Source organism: Vombatus ursinus, unplaced genomic scaffold (genome assembly GCF_900497805.2).
Source record: "Vombatus ursinus unplaced genomic scaffold, bare-nosed wombat genome assembly UNPS02011916.1, whole genome shotgun sequence".
Taxonomy (NCBI): Eukaryota; Metazoa; Chordata; class Mammalia; order Diprotodontia; family Vombatidae; genus Vombatus; species Vombatus ursinus.
In genome coordinates, this window is record NW_020951694.1 from 652,969 (window position 1) to 678,404 (window position 25,436).

At 44.1% G+C, this 25,436-nt stretch overlaps 2 protein-coding genes across 2 annotated transcripts; both read left to right on the forward strand.

The window, feature by feature from the left end:
• Positions 1 to 1,293: 1,293 nt before the first annotated feature.
• Positions 1,294 to 14,446, forward strand: ALOX15 (arachidonate 15-lipoxygenase). The gene is given in 14 exon segments (XM_027857061.1): positions 1,294 to 1,449; positions 2,762 to 3,175; positions 3,720 to 3,874; positions 4,022 to 4,125; positions 4,804 to 4,964; positions 6,748 to 6,891; positions 7,929 to 8,138; positions 9,997 to 10,083; positions 10,140 to 10,143; positions 10,566 to 10,731; positions 10,865 to 10,986; positions 13,363 to 13,463; positions 13,623 to 13,790; positions 14,102 to 14,446. Coding segments are annotated over 14 exon segments (2,151 nt in total). The 5' UTR covers positions 1,294 to 1,314; the 3' UTR covers positions 14,282 to 14,446.
• Positions 14,447 to 16,894: 2,448 nt separating this feature from the next.
• LOC114039355 (arachidonate 12-lipoxygenase, 12S-type-like) lies at positions 16,895 to 19,871 on the forward strand. Its single transcript, XM_027857062.1, is given in 7 exon segments — positions 16,895 to 17,129; positions 17,286 to 17,399; positions 17,532 to 17,635; positions 17,920 to 18,080; positions 19,156 to 19,243; positions 19,246 to 19,298; positions 19,617 to 19,871. Coding segments are annotated over 7 exon segments (852 nt in total). The 5' UTR covers positions 16,895 to 17,052.
• The last annotated feature ends 5,565 nt before the right edge of the window (positions 19,872 to 25,436 follow it).

Sequence of the window (25,436 nt, forward strand, 5' to 3'; positions counted from 1 at the left end):
TTTTGTGTGTGTGTGTGTGTGTGTGTGTGTGTGTGTGTGTGTATGTGTGTGTGTGAGTGTTTAGGTGCGGTAGGGAGAAGACTGGGAAACAAGGGTGGCATGAAATTATAAAGAGACTTTAAAACAAAAGAATAGTTTCCACCTGGTAAACAGAAAAACAATGTTTTAGAAAGACTGATGTCCCAGAAATTAGAAGAAAGAGAGACTGGAAGGAAGACAATTATATCAGCAAACTTGGCGTGAGTAGAAGAGGGTGTGGACTCAAGAGCTAGCTGTGGGGAATAGAAAAGTTCAAATATAAATGATATCATAAAGGATTACCAAAATTTGATGAACTGGGAAAAAAAAAAAGATGACCATGTGTCCCAGATTTCCCCCAAACAGATCAATTTTGAAAAATAAATTATACTTTTAACAAGACTTGAAAAAGGAATGTTCTTGTCAGATTGTGTATACTGATTTTTGGTTGAGATAGATATCATAATAGATATATAGCTTTCCCTCCTGTCTTTACCCAACTTCTTCCCTCCCTTTTTCTCAATCTCCTCCCAACCCCCCATTGCTTCTTTTTGTATCCCTAGTTCTTGGCTTATAGTAGCTGCTAAATAAATGTTTATTCCTTTCCTTAACATCTCTGGCCCTTGGGACTTTAGTAATGCCCTCGATGGCCTCTGGGGTCTCTTCCCCCTCTAGATCTGTGATTCTATAGAATCCTTTCTCCCTCTCCTCTGTTCCCCCTCACTTCTCCTTCTCCCTCTCTCCTTTTGTCTCCCTTTATCTCTCCCTATCTTCTCTAACCATCTCTCCCTCGTGTCTCTCCTGTCCTTCCCTAGCCTTTGCTTTTTTCCTTCCTCTACTCATCTTTCCTTCCTCTTCATCTCTTTCTAGTCCATCTGTCTTCTCCCTCTGCCCATCATTCCCCGATTTTCTTTCCCTCCCTCTTTATTCTCCCCTTTCCCCCTTTTTTTCCCTTTTCCTCTCTAGAATCCTTCAACCTCCCCATCCCTCGCTTCACTTTGTTTTCCTCTTCTCTCTCTCCCCGCGGTGGTAAAGGATTGAAGGGTTAGAGATTGTGATGGAGGGAGTAAGACCCAGGTTGGAACAGTGTAGATGGGGATGTGTCACTGGGTGCTTGACTCTGAGCCTCGTTCCCTGAGGTTTAGCTGCCAACACTTTTTTGGAGAGAGAACTCTGGGGTTGAGGGTCCCTCATTTGTCCAGCAGAGTCTTCTGGGCTCCGCCCAGCCGGGTCTCAACCTATTAAATAACTGCTTTTCTCCCTCCTTCACCGCAGTGACTCACCTCTCCTGACGCTATGGGCCGCTATCGTGTTGGTGTGGAAACTGGGAGCTCTGTCTTCGCGGGGTCCAACAATCAGGTTCAGCTGTGGCTAGTCGGAGAGCACGGGGAGGAGGCGCTGGAGCTGCGGTTGCGACCCTCTCGGGGAAAGGTCAATGAGATCTGGGGAGACGCGAGCAGTCTTGGGACGCAGGAGTGTGGGAGGAGGTGGTTTCCAAATCAGATTACAAATACCGGGAATGCCTGAATCCCAGAAGGACAAGAATTTGGAACCCAGAGCCTCTAGGGTCTTGGGTTTAGTAGAATTTCTAGGTGTCCTTGGCTCGTCCTGTTCTCTTCTTTTCAAATATTACCCTCTGAGAAACGGTTTCCCTTTCTCTCCCAAACCAAACTATCTACACAGCGTCGAAACACTGTATCACCCTTTCGCTCCCTTCTCCAGCCACACGTCTTTCCCTGACAGTAGAGGGGCAGCCAATTGCCCCTGCACCCTGATGTTCAAGGATCCCGCCTCTCTTATTCACCACTCCTATTGCTACATAATTTTCTCATTCTGTCATTCCTGTCTCCATCTTCTCTACTCATATAATTTCTATCCTGGTCTTTACATATCTATCTACATCTTCCATCATCTCTACCTCTCCACCTTTCTCTCCATCATAACCCTCCCTTCCTCTTTTCATCTCTACCTACCTCTTCCCCATTTGAGGCTTAACTGGGCTCTGTCCTCCCTCCTGGGGCGGATGCGGAGGAGTGTTGGGTGTTAACTCTGGATGCTGCGCTCTGCCACCCTTCCCGTCTTCCAGAGATTTCACTAGTTAGCAGCTGAATCAGGGAGCGCCTGGGGTGACCCCAGACTTGTGGTATGATGGCATTTGAAATTCGGAGTAGGGTAGTACGGAGCAGGGAAGAGGAAGCCTGAGAGATGAGAGAGATCTGTTATACTGCACTTATTCAGTGACTAGGAAAGAAGGGATCGAGGAGAGATGTTAGGTTTTCTCCCATTCCCTGGACCCCTCCTGGGACCCAAGCTTTCTCCTTTTGATTCACCTACACATATAAACGCGCCCGCCGCGCGTTGATTTGGGGTACCGCTTTTCCCGAGGCCATAGCAGTCCTATTTTGTTTTAAAGTTCCTTCATTGACCCTCGAAGATGCCACCGGAGTCCTTGGCGTCCCGGCTCTTTCCCAGTTTTCTTCGGAGAAAACAGACCAGCTCCCTCCCTATCTTTTTGGTTTTTGTACCCCCAGAGCCTACCACAGCTTACTACATGCTTCCTGAATTGAATTTCTCCTCCTTCCCTCTCAAATCTCACCCAAAACCCACCCACCCAATCCCCTCATTACTTCGCTAGAAACAGAGAGACAAGAGTAACCGGTGGGGGGCATGAGACTCCTTCCCTGGGACGCAACTTCGGTCTGTCGAGCTTCGTTCTGACCCTTCCCTGCCTTCCCCACCTCAGGTAGAGGAATTTAATGTAGAAGTCTCGAAGATCCTGGGTCCCCTCCTGTTCGTGAAGGTGCGCAAACGTCGCCTCCTCACGTAAGACAACTGGTTTTGCAACCGAATCACCGTGCAAGGTCCCGGGGATAACGGAGTGGAGGCCACGTTCCCATGCTACCGCTGGGTGCTGGGTGAAGGCATCGTCTGCCTCCCCGAAGGCACTGGTGAGGGAGCGGCGGGATGGACACCGACCAGCCGACCTCTCCAGCCTGCTTCTGCTTTCCGCCTTACTCCCTTTCACGTACATTATATCAAGTCCCCCAATCTAGGCCTGCCTTTCCTGCTCGCAGGCGTTAATGCAAAACTGCCCCCAACACCGGCTCTTATCTTTTGCCTGTGGAAATTCTTTTCCAAGACGTGGCTCAGACCCTTCTCTACCGATTAAAGCAACTAGTGATAAGATGAAAGACACGTATTTTGCCACGTTAGACTCCTATGGAGTTTTCTCTGCATCTTTCCTTTGCTTCTATCACACTCTATATTGTAAAATGTCCCCAAAATTTCTCGAAGCAGGGTCTGAGTCTCTTAATGCTCTTTGTATCCCCGGTGCCGAGCACAGTGTTTCCGCCAGGGATTCTTCAAGACCTACAGAGAGGAGGAGCTAAAAAGAGAAGGAAGCAGTACAGCTGAGAAAGGGCAGCCTCTTCAGCTGCGGTCTTTGGAACTTCATCCTCCCATCAAAGACCTTTTCCCTCCTCTTTTCAATTCTGAGCTCCCTTCTCAAATTCCCCACCCCCCAACCGCGCCCCCAATCCATTTACATTTAGGCTTGATCCTGTCCCCTTAGACAATGAGCTCAGATCCTTCCCTACTCTGACCTCTCACTCCTGACTAATCACTGCTATTCCTAAACAAACCTCAGTCCTAACCCATTAGATCCTAACCACCCAATTAGCCCCTTTTCCAAACCTTAACCCTTAAATCCATATCCCCACATCAACCACCACAGCTGGCACTCCTGGAAGGATAATGTAATCCGGACAGTCTCTGGGGCTACTCTGTCTGATCTTCCTTTGGATCAGAGATTTCATGAAGACAAGAGAATTGACTTTGAGTGCTCCCTGGCCAAGGGGTGAGATTGACCCCATAGGTGTCCAGGTTGGTGATACAAGCCTGGTTGGGAGAAAGCTGGGTTCTAGATACCCTCATTCTCAGGAAGAGGAGGTGCTATCCTTCCTTGACCCTTCCCTCATCCTCTTCTCCCCCTACCACACCCCAGGCTTAAAGACCTTGCCATCAAGGACACCTTAAACATCCTGAGTTCCTGGAAGAGCCTGGAAGATTTCAACCAAATTTTCTGGCCTGGTCAGAGTAGGCTGGCAGGTCAGTGACACCTACCACTTCCTCCTTATGAATTCCACATCATCATCATCGTTTCAATTTGCCAAGCATTTTTAAATGAATTATTTCAATCGATCCTTAAAATAACTTTGCAAAGTGGGCAGGACAGGGCAAGTCTTACTATTTTTATTGTACAGACAATTACTTATCATCTGTAAGTGGTGGCCCAGAGATGTGATATGACAAGCTCACAGTCAAAAAGTGACAGTGACGGGACTCAACTCAAAGCCTCCTGACTCCAAATCCAGTGTTCTTTTTATTATGCCGTCCTGACTGAAAACACTCTTACCCAAAGAACTGACGTTATTTGTACTTAATCTCCAAGGGCTCAGATTTAAACATATATTTGACACAAAGCTCATTCAAACTATTTTGAGTTGACTCTTACACAGAGCTACACAAATCATAAAGGAATTTAAAGCTGATGGACACCTTAGAGCTAATTTAGGGGAACCACCTCTTTTTATAGAGAAGGAAAGAGGGGCCCAAAGAGGGGACCTGACTTACTTGCTCAAGGTCACAACACCAGTAAGTGGCATAGCTAGGATCTTTTGATTACAAATTCATGCTCTCCACCCCCAAAAAAAGGAAGGCTAGAGGCTGAGGTGAAGAGCTGGGTTGTGAGGGGCTCCAAGTCATCTCTCCAACTTAATTCCACAGAGAAGGTTCGGGATTCCTGGAAGGATGATGCATTTTTTGGGTACCAGTTCCTGAATGGTGTTAACCCCATGATCCTGAGACAATCCACCGAACTCCCAATCTGACTGAAGCTGCCTCTCGGCTCAGAGAAACTTCAAGCAGAGCTAGAAAGACATCTCCAAGTACTTACCTTCTTTTATCACACTTTTATTATAGACAGTCTGTAATATTAACTTTCTCTTCTACTGCTATGAAATAAAAAGGAAAAGCCTGTGCTTCTGGGATCCCAGTTAGTAAAACTTTTAAACTCTATGAAGTAGATGAGTTGAAGGTGACAGTGGATGGAGTCTTTCATGTTATCCTTATAGACAAGATAAAAAGAGAGGGAGCTAGAAAATAGTACAGGTCAGGTAGGTGGGTTTGGAAATGCAAGAATAGTTATTCATTGGGTCAGTGTTAACTCTAGGAGTGAAGTTGTCTCTAGTGGGGTGTCCCCAAGGACTGTGTTTGACCCAGTGCTATTCAACAGCTTCATCAGTGACTTAGTTGAAGGCACTGATAGCATGCTTCTCTAATCTGCATGGGATAGTCCATTTCCTGTCTTCATGACTTTGCAGAGATGTCCAATGACTAGGAGGCATACCCTCTTTACTTCTGCCTCTTAAAATCACCATTTTCCTTCAAGGCTTCAAGGTCAAACAAGACCTTCTCCATGAAGCCTTTTCTGATCCCTGCAATTGTTAGTACTCCCCTGCCACCAAATACATGTGTGTGTGTGTGTGTGTGTGTCTGTGAGAAAGAAAGAGAGAGAGAGAGACATATAATAATACTAACACACATATAAAAATGTACTTTTAAATTTATATGTTGTTTCAGTGGCACATAAGTTCCTTGAAGACAGGAATTATTTCAGTATTGTTTTTATATCTTTAGTGCCTAGCAAAGTGCCTGACACATAATAGGTATGCAATACATGCTCAATGACTGGTGACCAAAGCTAGGAGGAATAAATAACATGATCCTGTCATGACAGCAACCAAAAAAAGCTAATTCACTCTTAGGCTGTATCCAGAACATGTAACATAAGGGTTCCGTGTTCAGGCTATTCACCTAAACTATTCTGTTGAATTCTGAGTACTATATTTTAGGGAGGAAACTGCTAAACTGGAAGGGATAGAGTTAGGCAACCAATTTGATGAAGGGTCTGAAGATCACGCCATCTAAGGATTGGACCCCAAACTAGGGATGTTTAGTCTGGGGGAGACAGACATGTTTGGTGTCTTCAGATATATGAATATGGAAATCTGGAAGAGGTATTAGAGTTGTTCCATTCGTCACCAAAGGGCAAAACAAGGAGCAAAGGATGAAGTGGCAGAGAGTTAGATTTAAGCCCAGTGTAAGGGAGAAAAAATCCTACCAAACAGAGATATCCCAATGTGAAATGCGTTACCATTCATGGTGGTTTTTCCTCTAACCTGAAATGAAGGCTATGTAAATGACCACTTTGGGGGAGATTGTAAAGGGTCAGGTATAAGTTTCTGACAGCCTTTTGGGTCCCTTCTGATGCTGAGATCCTATAATTCTGAAAAATAGAGCAGAGGAACCAGAAATGGAGATACATCGAGCCTGTAGAAATGATGGCAGGGAGAACTATGGAGCCTGTGAAAATCTGCATTTGGTGGCCACAGTGGCCATAAAGTCCTTGTAATTGGTCCAGGACCCAGAGGAAGAAAATGAGCCCATTATTTGATGGAGGAGACAAGCTCCCTACTCAGGAGACCAAATGCAGAGGGCAAACTAGGGCCTTGATAATGGAAGGTGGAAGCGGGTTTATGTTTGAAATGAGAAGCTGGGTTCTGAGGAGGAAGAGCTGAGCAGACAGGGCTCCTGTGAAGCCAAAGTAGAAGATTCCAGGGCTCACTCTCAACCACCACCTTGCCCCCCTCCCTTCTCTATCACCAACAGGAAGGCTCACTGTTTGAAGCTGACTTCTCTCTCCTGGATGGGATTCAGGGCAATGTAATCCTCTGCTGCCAGCAGTACTTGGCAGCTCCCCTGGTCATGTTGAAGTTGGAGCCCGATGGGAAACTGCTGCCCATGGCCATCCAAGTAAGAAGGCCCAGACATCCCTTCACAGAGACATCAAGCAACTCTCCCATCCTACCCTTCAGTACCATTTCCAATAAACCTTTACTTGCATAGATCGGTAGAGTGTAGGGAAGGTCTTTTCAACCTCAGATCCGGGATCATAAATTCAGAGCTGGAAAGGTCCTTTTAGATCATCTAATCCAATGCCTTCATTTTGCAGATGAGGAAACTGAGTGACACAGGCTGGATTTGAACTCAGGGTCTCTGATTTCAAAGCCAGCTCTCTTTCCATTTCCACTGTATCAAGTCTGCTTATAAGCAGAGGGGAAGAAGTCAGTGGAAAAAGAGAAAATAGAGATAAGGACCAGATCTGTGATTTCACTAATACAGGGATGTCTCAGGCAAAGAAATTCCTTCTACCAATATAAATGAGTACCTTCTCTGAAACTTACAGTTAGAAGGTTAGAAAGATTAAATTAAGTTAGATGACTTGCTCAGGGTCAGTGTGTACCTCTAGGCAGAATTCAACTAATTCAGCCTTCCTAGCTTTGAGGCCAACTCTGTTGGCTAAACCATCCTGTCTTCGGGCACCACCAAATGCCTTTAAAGAGGCAGAGAGGGATGGGATCAAGGTCACATGGGAAGGGTTTAGTTAGATCTGGAGGAGAAATTCTTCTTCCTCTAGGAAAGGAAGGAAGGAGGAAAGGATGGGCAAAAATACAAAGAGATTTTCAGATAAATGAGGAACTCACAATGGACTGGCCTTGATTTTCACCCTAAACTGGGGGAGTAAATCAGGAAGAAGATGGGAGGCTTGAAGAGAGTGGGAAAAATATGCAACAGCCAGCATGGGGAATGTCTTAGCCAATCCACAAGAGCTAAATAAAATGACTGCTGAATAGAGATAAAGGCTCCAATGAAGTTAGATCCCATGATGACCTCAAACACCTGGCCCATTTTCACAGCCACCTACACACACAATGGTCATTCATCCCCTCTTTTCCTCCACCCCCATCACTTCAGAGACCCAGGCACCTAGGATATTCCTTCTATTCTAGATCCAGGAACCCTCCTTGAGCTCACCAACACCACCAGTGTTCCTACCCTCTGATCCACCTATGGCATGGCTCCTTGCCAAAGCCTGGGTAAGGAGCTCAGATTTCCAGCTTCACCAACTACAGTACCATCTGCTGAGAGGACATCTGATGGCCGAGGCAATCTCTGTGGCCACTATGAGATGCCTCCCAACGCTGCATCCCATCTTCAAGGTATCTCACCTTAATGCAACATTCAGGGGATACTGCCCAGTTTCACAAATTTAGGTGGAGAGGGCAAGCATTTGATATGCATTAGTAGGCATCTTCTCAGTTCATAAGGAGGTTCATTTAATCAGTATGCAAACAAAAGGTTGGAGATATTTATCTGAACCTTGTGGTTTTTGTTGTTTTGTTTCATTCTGCTTTGTTCTGAACAATACTTATTTCATTAGTACAGGGTGGTCATTTCCAAAGTGAAGGCCCACACAGCACATGGTGTATATAAGATGACTGTTGAGGGTTTGGAAAGAAAAGTCTCCCAGGTCCTCCACAGCAGGTTTCTGGCAGATGACACTCTATCTGGGTGGCCTCTGCTCCCTCTCTCCTACCACCTCCCTCCAAAGGCTGTAGCATTGGCATCAGAGAAAGACTGAGGCTGATTGAGGGGTAGTGAGTGGCAGCAACCCTACCAGACCCTAGACCCAACTGACAAGGGTGACAATATCTGCAAAAGGATGCCTATCTGTTAGGGCTACTGGTTCTCTTCTTCCTCTCTACCTCACCTGCAAGGGCTGGGGGGTAGTGGTGGTGATGGAAACAGATGAAGGTGGAGAGGCCTTCAGAGAGGATAGTGGCAGAGGAGGCAGCAATGGCCAGGCTGCAGGACCCAGTGGGCTGGTCAGGGGTAACAATCAATCAACAAATACTTGTTAATTACCTGCTGTGTTCCAGGCATTGTGTTCTGCACTAGGAATATAAAGACAGAAGTGAAATCCTTGCCCTTGCGGAGCTTACGGCCAAGGGGGAGAGAGAAAGAGGAAGAGACAACATGTACATATATAGGTTTATACAATAAAGTACAAAATAACTTGGGAGAGGGCACTAGCAGCTGCGGGGAGGGGGGGATCAGGAAAGGCTTTGTGCAGAAGGTGGTACTTAAGCTGAGCACTATAGAAACCAGGGGGCGCTGGCTCAAAAATGTCTTACCCACACGTGCAAGGTCAAAAAAAATTTGGAGACCACTGCTGTTAGGAAGTTCTGGAGAAGGCAAGGTGCAGATCAACACTAGCTGTCCCACTTGTAAACTTACCCAGGGTTTCCTGGGCCACAGAGGGGCTATGACTCACCTAGTCATACAACCAGGACTGATCAAAGGCAGGGCTTGTCCCCATCTCTAGATGGGATCTCTATCCACAATGTAATGCTGCATCTTGTATAAATAAATGAACAATAAATGTTTTTAGACACACTTCATGCAATTAGAAGGAAACATGGAAATGGCAGAAAATAGACACAGGTTTCCTTCTCTGGGAAGCCTAACTCATCTTCCTTTTTCTTCACTTGGAAGTGAGGAAGGAGAAGTGAGGAAACTGAGGTACAGAGAAGGAAGCTAATGTTTGAGAAGGTTGGACTAGATGTCTCCTGCCATCCCTTACAGCTCTAAAAGCTTCTAATTTTTTTGATCATATAATTTCCAGTGGGGGTTGTACAAAGGAAAAGAGGGATGGTGGGGGGAGGGGGGAGATAAGCAAACAACAGAAGGTGGAATTAGGTGGGTTTGTCTCCGAACCTGATTCTAGTGATACATGCAAAAATGAAATGGACATATTTTAAATGAGCTTGGAAGCCTGGGCAATTAAGAATAAAAAAGATTTTTTGAAAACAATCAAAAGGGACCATGTAAATAAACCTAGATTCTTTGGCCCTAAAGGCCCCTTGAGAGATTTTGTCCATCTTATCATAAATCAATCCTCTGAAAGGGAGTACCCCTTTTCAGAAAAACTATAGTTCTATCTGCCTGGGTTTCCCCTCTGGGACCTAAATATCCCCCTCTCTTCTCTGTTAACATGTACCCTTTTTGCATAAATAGATCCTGATCCCTCATCTTCGTTACACTATGGAGATCAACATCAGAGCCTGGACAGGGCTTGTCTCTAATGGGGGAGTATTTGATCAGGTATGAGGAGGAATGGGGAATTATTTGACCAGGTAAGAGGGGGTACAGAGGACAAGGTGTGTGTGAGGAAAACAAGTTTTTTCTCCTCCATTCTTTCTTTGCAAACTAGAGTGTTTGCATTAAATCCTGAGGTGTGAGTTCAGGGAAATCTATGTTGAAGTAATATCGAGGACTCAGTCTATACTTTGGGGACCCAGTGGGAAAATTCCAAAGAGGCTGATGTTCTTCTGAACTCCAGTATCCAGTGAATTGAGAGATGTTCCCCCTAATCTCATTGACTCTGTTTTAGTCAATACCCACTCCAGGTTTCTTTCCTTTCTGCTGATCTTAAGATTCCTTCTTGTTTGAATCTGAATCCTTTTCAAAGGATTTTCTGTGACTTTCTGATAGTTAAAGAACCCCCAAACCAGAGCTTAATCAATAATCTCCTCTCGATGTATCACTCCTGGCCTCAGGCTCATCCCCACCCTTTCCTCAAATAGTGAGCACTGGTGGTGGAGGACATGTCACTGTACTCCAGAAAGCAGGGAAGAGTCTGACCTATAGATCCCTCTGTCCACCCAATGACCTGGCTGATCGAAGGCTACTCGGGGTGCCATCCTGTCACTATGCTCATGATGCCCTCCGGCTCTGGGACATCATCAAAAGGTAAACCTTTCTGGTCAAAGATCTGCATCTCTGAGAAGCCAAGGAGGGATGAATTGGAAGAAAGGTTAGGAATTGGAGCTCCCCTAGTCCTCCATCCACAATTAACCTGGCTGTATTTTCCCTTGGTGGGCAGGTATGTGGAGGGGATAGTCCATCTCTACTATGCAGGGGATGAGGCTGTGGAAAATGATCCTGAGATACAGGCTTGGTGCAAAGAGATCACTGAGGTTGGGCTTCATGGAGCCCAGGACCGGGGTAAGACACATATCCTTCCCCTGAGACTCTACATGGACCTACCTCCTCCCTATGATTTACCTCCCCCACCTCTGCCCCTCAGAGACCTTGTCACCCTATCAATTCCCAACTATCTACCTCATATTTCTTCAGCCAGATATATCCCGAGATGCACCACTCTACTAGTATGGGAAAATGCTCTCTCCAACATCTGACTGCATGGGATTTTGAAGTCCTCTTATGCATTTACATTCTAATTTGAATTATATTTATGTTTGTTGTTGTTTAGTCCTTCAGTTTTGTCTGAGTCTTCATGATACCATAGACCATAGCACATCAGGCCCTTCTATCCTCCATTATCTCTCAAAATCTGTCCAAGTTCGTGTTCATTGTTTCCATGACACCATCTGTCCCATCTTACCTTCTGCTGTCCCCTTTTCCTTTTGCCTTCAGCCTTTCCCAACATCAGGATCTTTTGTAATGAGTCTCATCTTCTCATCATGTGGCCTGAGTATTTAAGCTTCAGCTTCAGTAGCTGATCTTCCAGTGAACAGCCTAAATTAATTTCTTTAAGTATTGATTGATTTGATCTCCTTGCTGTCCAAGGGCCTGTCTCAAAAGCCTTCTCCAGCACCACAATTCAAAAGCATCGATTCTGTGGGACTCAGCTTTCTTTCTAGTCCATTTCTCACAGCCATACATTGCTACTGGAAAAATCATAGATTTGAGTATATGGGCCTTTGTTGGCAAGGTGATTATATGTCCTCAGTTCACTTCAACAAACATTAAACACTGGGTCTAGGACATAGAATAGAAAAGATGAAAATCTAAACAGTCTTGCCCATAAGGAGCTCACAGTCTATAAGGAAGGATATGAAATATGCACAAATAAGAATGGTACAAGGGAGGGTGATGAGGGCAAAGAAATTATAGAATTTGAGAGTTGGAAGGGACTTAGGCAGAAATCTAGTGCAGCCTTTATCCAACAGAGATCCCCACTCTATTCTATCCAACAATTGGTCATGTGCTGCTCATTCAACTTCTGGTTAGCTCTAATTGTTAGGAAAGGTTTTTTCCCCTTTGATATCATGCCTCCTCTTGGCAATTTTGTACCCATCATCCTCCATTCTGCTTCCTGGGGCCAAACAAAGCAAAGCTCCTCTACATGAGAGATCTTTCTTTATCTGAGTTTCACACAAAATGGACTCAAGGCCTTTCACCATCCCAGTTGCTTTGTTCTTACACTCTCCAGTTTATCAATGTCCTTCTTAAATGATGGCCAGTCAAGATGCTCTAGGAAGGAGGGCCAGGTAAGGCGTTCCAGGAGATTTGTGCTTTTACCTATTTAATCTTCTCTCCTAGGAGGCAGCTGCAGTATAGTGGTTGGAATAGTGGGCCTAAGAACCAGGAAGACTTGGGTTCCAGTCTTATCTAAAGCATCCACTGGATGTATGACCCTGGGCAAGTCATTTAACTTCTCACTGCTCCAGACAACTATAACTAGCAGAGCAGAGGACCTGCATTGTAAAGGAAGTTTTCCTCACTAGGTGTTCCATATACATACCAATGAAATCACAAGGTCAGGCCCAATTTTTTTCTTTGTTTGTGAGCCCTTTGAGGGCAGGGACACTTGCTTAGTGGCTTTGTATCTGTCAGCTCCTTTAAATCATTCCTCAGATAGCTCATCGTTTTCAGCCCAGGTTCTAGAATACTCTGCTAGCAAAGCACAAGTTCTGACAGGTCCTACCTGTTGAGGTAGGCTTACAGGGTGATAGACATATAACTGTCATAGGAGGGACAGCCTAATTAACCAGTTTGGCTGCCGAGCAATGAAGTTTTTGGCCAGAACAACTCTTGAAAACCATCTGCTAAGGAGCTATGAGCTACAATGATGAAGGGTCTATTCACACAGATGAAATAACAAAGATTTAATATTGTAGTCTAGCCCTTAGTACCTAATGCATTAAGTGCATTAAATGCACAGAAGAGGAGCTTAATTTTTGGTTAATTCTTTGTTTTGTTTTTTAAATTCTTTTTAGTGAGGCAATTGGGCTTGTGCCTTGCCCAAGGTCATACAGCTAGTAAGTGTCAAGTGTTTGGTCTGAGGCTGGATTTGAACTCAGGTCCTCCTGACTTCAGGGCTGGTGCTCTATCCACTGAATTGTTTGTTGAATGAATAATAATTACCAAAAGACTGAATCTGTACCCTCCCCAGAGGAGGACCTGCTAAAACACTTCCAGATGTTTCCCTAAAGTGCACCCCTACCCATCAATGATTTCCAATCCTCTCTAAACCTAAAGAACCCCCAAATATTCCCAAGATGTCAACAGGTTGCTATCTCTTTGGGCCTGCCACAATCCCACCCACTCTCCTTTTCTTCTTTTCATTCCTTCTAGGTTTCCCCACCTCCTTCCATTCCAAGGATGATCTCTGTTTCTTTGTGGCCATGTGCATCTTCACTTGTACCGGCCAGCACTCTTCTGTCCACCAGGGACAGGTACACATACTGTACTGTAAAGCCAGGCTGGGAAAGGGATGAAGCCTAGATTTGTTTGTGGATTGAGGTGGGAGGTAGTATGTTGGACAGGAAACTGAGACACCATCTGCCTGGTCCTCTGAGTGACTCTAGATTCTGCCCTGTGTTTCCTCCTTCCAGCTGGATTGGTATGCCTGGGTTCCTAATGCCCCATGCACTATGCGTATGCCCCCACCCAGTGGAAAGGATGTGACGCTGGAGATGGTGATGGCCACTGTGCCCAATGTCCACCAGGCATCCCTCCAGATGTCTTTAACATGGCAACTTGGTCGAACTCAGCCAGACATGGTGAGGGGATGGGGTTAAGGCTGGGGGGCAGTAGCTGGGCCTCAACTTGAGCTGTTGTAGTACAAAAAAGCCCCACTGGATTTGGAGAAGATCTGGGCTTGAATCTCAGCTCTGACACAATCTTTATGACCTTGGACCCTCTGAATCTGAGTTTCTTCTGTAAAATGGGGGGATTAAGTAGGGGACTGGACAAGAAAAAGCCTTAAGGTTCCTTCCAGTTCTAAATCTATGGCTCCATTAGGGATACTTGAGGATCTATTTGCTGGTCTTTGGACTGATAAGTTGTTTTTTTCTTCTTCTTTTCGGCTCAGGTTCCCCTGGGACAGCACAAAGAAGAGTACTTCTCAGGATCCGAGCCCTGGGCTGTGCTGAACCGTTTTAGGGAAGATTTGGCCATCCTGGACAAGGAGATCACAGAGAGGAATGCTAAGCTGGAACTACCCTATGAATACCTGCAGCCCAGCCGAGTGGAGAACAGTGTCACCATCTGAGCCCTGCCGCTCCTTCCAGCCAGCCTTTTCAAGCTCACCAGCATTCCTCTGACACCTTCACTTAGCTCCTAGCTCTCTCTAAGCATTCTCTAGCCCATTTCTGAGCCTTCTCCTTAAAGCCCTCAGGCTGGAGGAGAGGGAAAGATAAATAAAGCTTTTGCTGCACTGAACTGATCACTAGACCACTTACTAGCTGTGTGATTTTAGACGAGTCATTTAGGTTCTCTGAGTCTCAGTTGTCTCTTTTGTGACATGGGGACATCACACCTTACAGGAGGGTTGTGAAGAAAGCACTAGGTAAATCTTAAAACTCTAGAATAAGGTGGGTTATGTCATAGAACATATCAGTCTGAGCTAGAAAGAGGATTAGAAATCATGCCTACCATGAAAATCTTCATTTTAAAGAAAACTAAAGCTGAAAGGAATCACTTAGACTAAAGCTGCGCGGGAGTCAGGAAATTTGTCGTAGTTTTATGTTTATTTTTGTTTTTCCTCCCTTCCTCCCCACTCCGCATTAGAAAAGGCCACCAGTTCTCTCTCTCTCTCTCTCTCTCTCTCTCTCACACACACACACACACACACACACACACCTATTTATCTCTGTGGACAGCATCTTACTTCACGATCCTTTGTAGCTGATTTGAGTATTTATAATATTCAGAATAACTTAGTTGTTCACAGTTATTCTTTGAACAATATTGCTGTTAATGTATACAACGTTCTTAGTTCTGCTCATTTCACTCTTCATTATTTCATGCAAGTCTTTCCATATTTTTTCTAAAATCAACTTGCTCATCATTTCTTATAGCACAGTAGTATTCCATCACAATCACAGACCACAGCTTGTTTAGCTATTCCCCAATTGATGGGTAGCCCCTCAATTTCCAGTTCCCCCACTAAAAGGCTTGAGTCTGCCCTAAGAAGACTCACTGGACAACAGTGCGCAGGGCTCTGGGCAACTGTCTCATTACTCTTCTCAAAGCAGCCATTTTCTCCAAAAGTGATGGGTCACTATCAGGTGGGGGTAGTCACTGGGAGCTTTGCCTTCTCAGGATCCAGGTGCCAGCTGTGGCTGGTTGGGCTGCATGCTGAGGTGGAATTGGGGCTGTGGCTGTGGCCAGCTCAGGGACAAGTCAGTGAGGGGTGAGGATGTGAAGGGAAGGTCCAAGAATTGGGTAGTCTAGGTGCCACCAACCAGAATAGCTGAGGGATGATCAGGAAAGGGCTCTGGGCTGGGGATTTTTAGTGCACTACCATGCTGATCCCAGACTAGAGGACAGGAGAACAAAGAAGTTGGAGCACAAGGGACACCTGGAACTCTCCCCATTCCTGGCCAATGGACTTGGGCAGGAAGAAACCTTGAGAGGGCATAGTCATGTACGATGGCCTCCTGGGATGCCCAGCAGAGGCCATTTACCTAGGACCCAAAAAGGCAGAGGGGTTGGGGAGGGAATGTGTAGAAAGAATGCTAGACTTGGAGCCAAAGGATCAGGGTTCAGATCCCCTGACTTGGCCACTAAGGAGTTAGTTTGTTACTGGGGGGTCAAATCACTTTAACTTTCTGGGAATCAGTTCGCCACTCTGTAAAATGAGGATAATTGGCCTATCTCCCAGACATGATGGTTTTAGAGGAAGTTGGAGAAAAGCATTTTAGAAATGTGACACGTTCCTATTGCTACCCCTATGGGCCCCTACCCCCTTCCTCTCATTTTTTTTTTTTTAACGAATTCAAGGTTTTTCTGGCTTCATAAAATCTATCTTCTCTCCCTCTCTCCCACCCAATTTTCTACCCTTATAGCAAAAGAAAAAAAAAATCTTTTTAACAAATGCACTCAAGCAAAACAAATCCCCAAACTGACCATGTTTAAATCCTGAATCCAACAGATCTCTATCTGGGAGTGGGTAGCACGCTTCATCATGAATCCTCTGAAATCCGGGTTGGTCACTCATTGATTGGGCTGATCAGAATTCTGAAGTCTTTCAAAGTTGTTTGTCTGTACACTCTTATTGTATAAATTGCTTTCCTGGTTCTGCTCATTTCATTCCATATCGGTTCATGTAGGTTTTCCTAGGGTTCTCTGAAACCCTTCCCTTCCTTATTTCTTATAGTAAAATAGTATCCCATTAACTCATACATTCTCTGGTCTTTCACTGTGGTGACTGGCCTCAGTGCCTTTTCTTTGCCCCATTTTGAAAAGTTGTTCTTTGCTGCCTATCACTTATCAATGATCTGGAATTCATAATTATCCTGAGATGTGTAACTGACAGAAGCCTGTCTCTAGGAAGGATCCTGGAAGCCATCTAACTAACTCCCACATTCCTTTACCTGTTGAAATCCTCCTCATCCATCAAGGCTCAGCTCCAATACCACATCCTTCATGAAGTTTCCCAGTCCCTGCCTTCCACCTTGGACATGTCCTTTCCTCAAGATACATATCTTTTGGGGCAGCTAGGTGGCATAGTGAATAGAGCACCAGCCCTGGAGTCAGGAGGACTTGAGTTCAAATCCGGCCTCAGACCAAACACTTGACACATACTAGCTGTGTGACCCTGGGCAACTCACTTAACCCCAACTGCCTAAAAAAAACAAGAGGAAAAAAAAGAAAAGGGATGGAGGACAGACTTGACACAGAGGCAGAGAGGAAGAGAAAATGGGGATATCACTCAGGAAATTGTTGAGCTGGAGTCCAGGGGTAGGGAGCAGCTTGGAAGCACATACATGGAGATGGAGCAGGTAAGTGAGTCCTTGTTCCCATGCCTCCCCAGCTTGGATGATGAGAAATGAAGTCCAGGGCCTATTTCAGAAACATGGAGAAGAAGAGCTGGAGGAGAGAAGGACACTCTATCGGTGATATCCCTGACCCCGACCCCTCAGTAACTTAAACTCTGACTCTTGGGCCCTACCTTATTTACCCTGTGTCCCTTGACCCTTTAGTGGCCTCTAACCTCCACTGATCCTTGATTTTTAACCCTTCACTGACCTTCTGATTCCATGGACCTCCAGCTGGGCCACCTGGAAGGAAGGGCTACCTTTGTCAGTGGCTGCAGCATCAGAGAAAGACCTGCCTCTGGATGTGAGATTCCATGAGGCTGACTTTGAGGGGACACTGGCTGCAGGGTAGGAATGAGACCAGAGGCAAAACTAGGGACCGGGGTGGGAGTTCCAAGGCACAATGGCAGATATGGGGTTTTGGGAGGGAGGAATTCCAACATCTAATTCCCAACTTAATTTCCTTACTCTTTATCCTAGAATGATGGATATTGCCCTTAAACGTCTGTACACCCTCCTGAACTCCTGGAAGAGCTTGGAAGATTTTGACCAAATCTTCTGGGGCAGCAAGAGTGCCCTGGCCAGTCAGTAACAGCCCCATAATCTTCCAAACCAGCCCCATTTTCTCCAATGACTCATCCATGACATTGTGTCTCCCCCCCCATATCAATAATACCCAGCTTATATCATTGCTGTCTTTCCACTGATCATCTTATCCAGAAATGGCCCTAAAGATGACTCACTTTAGGCCCCTTTCCCAAGGGTGTCCTGGAAGTGTGAGGGTGGGGGGCTCAATGCTTGGGACCCTGAGGAGAGTCAGAGCACAGAGGCCCTTTGGGGTGCTATGATCTCTGCCCTCTGCTCCCAGAGAGGGTGCACCAGTCCTGGAAGGAGGATGATTTTTTTGGCTACCAGTTCCTCAATGGTGTCAACCCCACACTGCTGAGAAGGTCCACCTCACTCCCCACTCGACTCGTGATCCCCCCAGAATTAGAGGGTCTTCAGGTCCAGCTGGAAAAAAAGCTCCAGGTAACCCTCTCCTCTTCTTCTCCTCTCTTCTCCAATCCTTTCTTCTTCCTGGCCATCTTTCTGACAATATGGAATTAAAAAGGCTCCTAGGGATCAAATTAGGTCAGTTTCTCAATACATACAACATATTGTTCAAGGTTTAGGGAAAGGAATAGGGTAAAATTACATAAGAATAACTTGATTTGAAGAATGGAGGAACCCTAACTAGATCCTGGAAAAACATTGATCAATCAAGAGAGTGGAAGAGAGTGTTGACTGGAACAGTCCACGGCAGTAATTCAACACCCAGGGGGGGGGGGGGGGGGGGGGGGGGGGAGAGGGATCTTGTGTAAAACAGAAGGAAGATGGGCATAAAAGCAAAATGAGCCTATCCTTTTTCTGGCAAACATGGAATATAATCAGGTAAACAAGACAGAAAAAGAGGAAACAGATGGAGACAGGGGCAGATTAACCAAGAGATGAAGACTCTCCATACAGATCTTAGTACTGGATCACTGTACACAGGGAAAGAGAGAGAAAGGAGTCAAGAAAGAAAATGATTTAAGGAGTTTCCTAGAGGAAAGGAGTTTGGAAGGGTTGAAAGCCTAAGAGCAGGGAAAAAAAATTTGGGGGAAGAAGTGAGAAAAGAAGGGAAATGGTAGAAGGTTTGTTAGGGGAGGGACAGATAGAGGTCAAACAGTTTGGGAGTTTAGATTGGGTATGGGAAATTAGAAGAAAGAGGGTCATGACCATCCAAACAAAGGGGCCTTCAATCTGCTTCAATATAATGTAAATGGAAAGGGCTCTGGAATCTGAAGACTCGGTTTCTAACCCCTGCTTTACTTTAGTAGCTGTATGACCCTGGGCAAGTCATTTTACTTCTCTGGGCCTCAGTTTCCTCCACTGTAAAATGAGGGGCTGAACTAGATGACCTCCAAGGTGCCTTCCAGGTTTCATATTCTGTGGGTCTGGGTCTAGTTAAGAATCTGGACTTCTCTTTCAGTCCTTTATGCTGATCCTCTGACTGTCCCTGGTATTAAAATTGTTGTTCCACATTAAGCTTTGAACCTTGACCTCAGACTAACATATCCCCCAGGAGGGCTGTCTGTTTGAAGCTGACTTTTCCCTGCTGGCTGGAGTCCAGGCCAATGTGATCCAGGGAGAGAGGCAACATCTGGCTGCCCCCCGGTCATGTTAAAGATGGAGCCTGATGGGAAGCTGCTGCCCATGGCCATCCAGGTGAGGGAACCCAGGCATCCTTCTACCCAGCTCCCTTATTCATCCTTCCTCCACCCCATTGCCTCCCCACCAACTCATTTCCTGGGACAAAGACCTCCGACTCTCTGCTCTGCCTCACCAGCCCTTCTTCCTTTCAAAGACCCAGGGATCTAATGACCTGCCCATGCAGTTCAGTAAAAAGAGCAGTGACCAGAACAGAGGCCCTGGGTTCACATTTACTGCCTGGCTGATGTTGCTCATGTCATTCAGCCTTCCCTGGGCCTCTGAGGCCCCTTCCAATTCTAGGTCTATGATTGTATTGATCCTTCTGTCCTCCAGCTCCAGCCTCCCTGCTCTGGCTCTCCAGACCCACCACTCTTCCTGCCCTCAGATTCCTCCCTCACTTGGCTCCTGGCCAAGGCCTGGGTCAGAAATTCTGACTTCCAGCTGCATGAGCTGCAAGCACATCTGCTGAAGACCCATTTGGTGGCTGAGGTGTTTGCTGTAGCCACCATGAGGTGCCTCCCAGGGATGCACCCCATCTTCAAGTACTCACCTTGTCCTACAGCTACCCTTCACATCCCACCCCTGTGAACCTAGGGAAGGAATTGCCTCTAAGGTTTCCAGAAGCCAACTCCAATTAGAGATGAATATTAAGTTTGGGTTTCTTTTCTTTCATTAATTCAATTTTTTTTTCAGTTTCAAATTCTTTTCCTCTGCTTTTTCCTTCTCCACCCATAGAGAAGAAAAACAAAACCAATTATAAATATGTAAAATCATGCAAAACAACTTTCTGCATTAGCCATGTTGAAAAAAATTTTTAAGTAAAAAAGAGAAGAAAATTTGCCTCAATCTGTACTCTGAATCCTGAATCCACTATTTCTCTATCTGGAGGTAGAAAAGATGTTTCACTGTGAGTTTGTAGGAATTGAGGTTGGTAATTATGTTGAGAACTGCTTCAGAATTGATTGTTAACATTTCTGTTACTGTCTAAATTATTCTTCTGATCCTACTCATTTCTCTTTGAATCACTTCATATGTCTTCCCAGGTTTTTCTGAAACCTTCATGATTTCTTATAGTACAATATTATTCTATTGAATTCATAATCCATATCTTGTTCAGGCATTCCCCCATTCATGGGCACTCAGTTTCCAATTCTTTGTCATCACAAAAAGAGCTGATATTTCCTATTTCGGTATAGACTTATTAGATATATTACTAGGTCAAAAGGTATGTACAGTTTAATAGCATTTGGGCATAGTTTTGAATTGCTGCCAGAATGGATGGAATAGTTTATATCATTACCCAGAATGCATTAGTGTATCTATTAGTGTATCTTCAGCATTTGTCATTTTCCTTTTTGATAATCTTAACCAATCTGATGGGGGTGAGGTAGCTGTTTCAGAGTTGTTTTAATCAGCATTTCTCTAATTATTAGTGATTTGGAGCATCTTTTTATATGGCTATTGATAAACTTCCATTCCTTCCTCTGAAAACTGCCTCTTCATATCTTTTGACCATTTATCAACTGGGGAATAGTTCTCGTAAATTTGACTCAGAAATGAGATGTTTATCAGAGAAACTTACTACAAAGACCTCTCCCCCCTAATTTTTTGCTTTCCTTCTAATTTTAGGTACATTGGTTTTGTTTGTACAAAAAAATTTTAAATTTTATATAATCAAAATCACATATTTTACCTCCTGTGATCCACTCTTTCTTGTTTGTTCACAAACCTTTTGTAAATTTTTTTCAATTTTACACTTAAATACAAAACAAGAGAAAAAATTGCCATGTCACTGCAGACCATAAGAGGATTCAATATAAAACAATAAATTGCCATTTCAAGAAAACCTATAAAATAAATACTATACATTGTTTTCAAAGCTGCCCAGCTTTTCTTTGCTTCCTTATTGGTTTTCTTTTGTTCTCTGCTGAGTACTTTTTAATTTTTTTCCCCTCCTTCCCCTCTCCCCACCTTAAAGAAGGCTACAATTAAGCACAGATATATAGATATCTATAAACAAACATATATACACATATACACTCATATGTGAGGCCATACTATGCTTATTTCCTCCCATCATCTGTTTCTCTGAATGTGGATAGTATCTGCTTTTTTATGTCCAAGTCTTTCCATGTTTTTCTAAATTAACCAGCTCACATTTTCTACACTACAGTACTATTCCTTTCTGGATTCAAACAGCATCTTCCTTCATAGGATCTTTGAGATTAATTCGGGTATTTTAATAGTCAGAATGATTTGACTTGGTTGTTTAAAGTTGTTCTCAAAAGGATACTACTATTACTACATACAATGTTCTCTTAGTTCTGCCCATTTCACTTTTCATTATTTGGCGAAAGTCTCTCCAATGAGGCATCCCATGTTGCTCAGGGAACAAAATAACCACAATGCTAGCACATAAGGCCAGAAATGAGTACTATTTTTCATGTCATTAAGAAAGGTGGTATGAGAAACCATAATCATCTTCTCTGGTTCAAAAGGTTAAAGTAACTTTCCAAATAGCCATTCAGGGATTCCTGCTCAGAGCAGAGACTACAATTGGAGCTCTGCTCCCCCCTGAGAAGCCTCCAGCAAGGACATCAGAGTCCAACTTCTAGGGAAAGGCAACATACAGCGCTAACCTCCACTTTCTAAGCAGAAATGTTTCAGAACTCCCAAAGACAAACCGTAGAAAGAAGTGAAGTTGTGGCAATGGGAGAGAAGGAAGGAGAATTACAGAAAGAGAAGGAATCAAGAAATCAACCTGAAGAAAATGAAGCCTCACCCTCAGGATCCTTGTTGACCATAGGGGCCACCATGACAGTTACAAGTGACCCAGAGAACAGTGGAAGTGAACAGAGTTCTGATGAATTCATTGTGCTTCCTTTGCCACCCCACTGTGTCACAGGAAATTTTGAATACTTGGAAGATGCCCTTATGTGTCCTGACTTCCCTCTTGCCAACCAGACTGACAAAGACAAGAGCAGTGATGACAGTGGTGGTGATGATTCTGATGTCTGCACTGAGAAGCATGACAGCAGCAGTGATCACAGTGACCATCACAGCCATGATGGTCATGCCAATGATATCAACAGCAATGGCTATGTCAAACTCCAAGAACAAGGAATGCACACTGGTGGCTCCCACCTTCACAACGTACAAACTGAGTTAGAACAGAGCAACACAAATGCTGTAGAACTGGAAGAGGAAGAGGAAGAGGAAGAAGCGCACAAAGAGAGTGAAGCAAGTCAGCAGACAGACCAGCAAGCCCCACCCTCAGGCTCCACATTGAATGATGGTGGCACCATGTCTGCTTCTAGTGACCCAGAGAGCAGCGACAGTGAAAGGAGTTCTGATGAAGAACTATTAGCGCCCCCCTCAGTTGTCCCAGGACAACCGGAAGATTTTAAAGATGACCTTTTGTATCCCAGGCTTCCACCTGGCTCCCAGACACCAATGTGCCAGATGGGAGGAGCCAGAGATACAACCCAGCTGCAGTTCCTTTTTTAAGCTTTACCTTTGTAGGTTGAGTTGAGGGAGTGCCATTTCCCAATGCCAGCAGGAAACCCAAGGCAGCTAACGTGCACTCAGACTCTAGAGCCTGCCAGTGGCCATCAGAGATGCTACAAGGGGGGGTGATGCTGAAACCATCACTTACCTCTGGGGCTGTCCTCAGATCCTCTCCCACTTTTCTCTCCTGTTTTTCTTTTTCTCAAGTGGCTAGATGGATACAAGGGAAGTCTTTACACTATGAAAGTCAGTTGATCTATACCTTCCTACTCTCTCCCTTCTTGAGACAGCTTTTAAGACCACTAAAAATTCAAGTTAAGAATAACCTCCAGGGGCAGCTAGGTGGCACAGTGGATAGAGCTTCTGCCTTGGAGTCAGGAGGACCTGAGTTCAAATATGGCCTCAGACACTTGACATTTACTAGCTGTGTGACCCTGGGAAAGTCACTTAGCCAAAGTCGCCTCACAAAAAAAAAAAATTTTTTTTTAAATAACCTCAAGACAATAGTTAATGTGGCAGAATTAAACAGAAAAACATCCCCAAAGGAGAGATCAGAAAAGACTCTTATCTCACCACTTTGCAGAGATGGGAGTTTGTGTGTGGGTTCATTTTTGCTGACTTTTTCTCTTCCACTTTCACCCTCTTAAAAATTTGTTTTAATTTGTTTTCTGAGGTGGCTCTCTGGGAGAAGATGGGAGGAATGTAGGTTAAGATTCTGGTGATAGAGAAAAAATAATTTTTTTAAAAAAACATAAAAAACAAAAAAAAAACAAAAAACAAATAGCCATTCAGGTCTATCATCTATGAATATGCCTAAACTTCTTTTATCTACCATCACTCTGTTTCCATCATCATTCTGTATCACACTATGGGTAACTAGCCCTACAAAGTCACCACATATATGCATATGTATATGTATATATAAAATGCCCTTCATCTTGTTCCAAATTTGTGTCTTTCAAGCTTCATGGGGGTACCCTGTAGTTCTGCTGCAGCTTAATTGACACACTTTAGTCAGATCTTGTCTGCATCTTTCCAGAATTAAGTAACAATTCGATTTTAATATTACTTTAAAAATTTGCAGAGCAGTTTATGTACTTTTTAAATGTGATCCTTGTAACTCTGAGATAGATAATATACGCATTATTATCCTTATTTTACATATGTTATAAACTGTCTTAGAAGCTAAGTAACTTATTTGCAGTCAGACACCTAATGAGAATCAGAGGCAAGTTTTGAATCCAGGACTCTGAAATCCAAGTACAGCTTGCTTCTCCCAATGAATCATCCTCACTCTCCAATGAACAACTATAAACTTTTAGTCCGCTTACTTTAACCCAAACTCCTTTAACTCAACCCAATAATTTTCACATTTGTATAAAACTTTAAGACTTATACAGTGTTTTCTTTTTTTAAATTTTTTTTTGTTTTTAAATTTTTTTTACAGTGTTTTTTTCAAAACAACTTTGTGAGATGGTATAAACATTATAGTCATTGACAGATGAGGAAAGTGAAGCTCCTAGAAGTAAAGCAAATAACCCAAAGTCACAAAGTAAGGGGTAAGAGTTAGGAATGTAACTCTGATGACCTGTCCAGACATCTTCCCGCCACAGCTACATTTGGCTTTCCCTGTACCATGTCCAAATCTGTCCTACTTTCCCATAAGTTCATGAGCATGAATTGAATACAGAATTCCAGGTATAAGCACGTGATGCTTTTGTAGGACAGAAAGCATAGTGGATATGGAAAGATTATTTAATTTAGAGCACTAGGTTCAAATCTTGTCCTCAGACACCACCTATGTTACAGTGGACAAATTACACCTTTTCTGGGCCCAAGTTTCCTCTCTGGTAAAAGAAGGTGTTTGAATATAATAGTGTTTCAGCTTTAAATGATAAAAGAAAGGTAATATGCAAACACAGTCGCCTTTCCTGGCTCAAAGTTAAAGTAGCTCTCCAACTAGCCTTTAAAGGTCCATAATCCATGAATATATCTAAACGTCTTTTGAAGCTGCATCATTCTGTACCACCAGGTACAGAAGGCTTTATGCCCTTCTTTTTGTTGCAAATTTGCTTCTTCCAAGCTTCATGAGGGTGCCCTGTATTGGCATAATTTTCCAGAATCTTTCCAGAATGAATATTATCTTGTGATCCTCACAACCCTCAGATAAATAAAAGTTATTATTACCCCTATTTTACACATGGGTACTCAGAGGCTACGTGACTTATCCTATATCACCTAGCTAGTACCAGAGGTGAGACTTGGGTTCCAAATCAACCTTGCTTTTTCCACTGCCCCATGCTGACTCTCCAATGACAAACACTAAACCTTTTAGTCTGCTCACACAAAAGCTCTTCCAACCCAAACCTTTAATAATTTATAATGCTTCAAGGATAATAAGGTTTTTTTTTCCTTAACAACCTTGTATGGTAGGAAGTATAAATAGTATTATCATCGACAGATGAGGAAACTAAGACTCATAAAGGTGAATCAAATTATCCAATCACACTGTAAGAATCAATGGAACCAGGTCTACTGATTACTTGTCCAGCCCTGTTTCCACTACAGCTACATTTGGCTTTCTCTGTACCAGTTCCAAGTATGTTCTACTACATATGTCCATGAGTTGGAATTGAACCCAGGTGT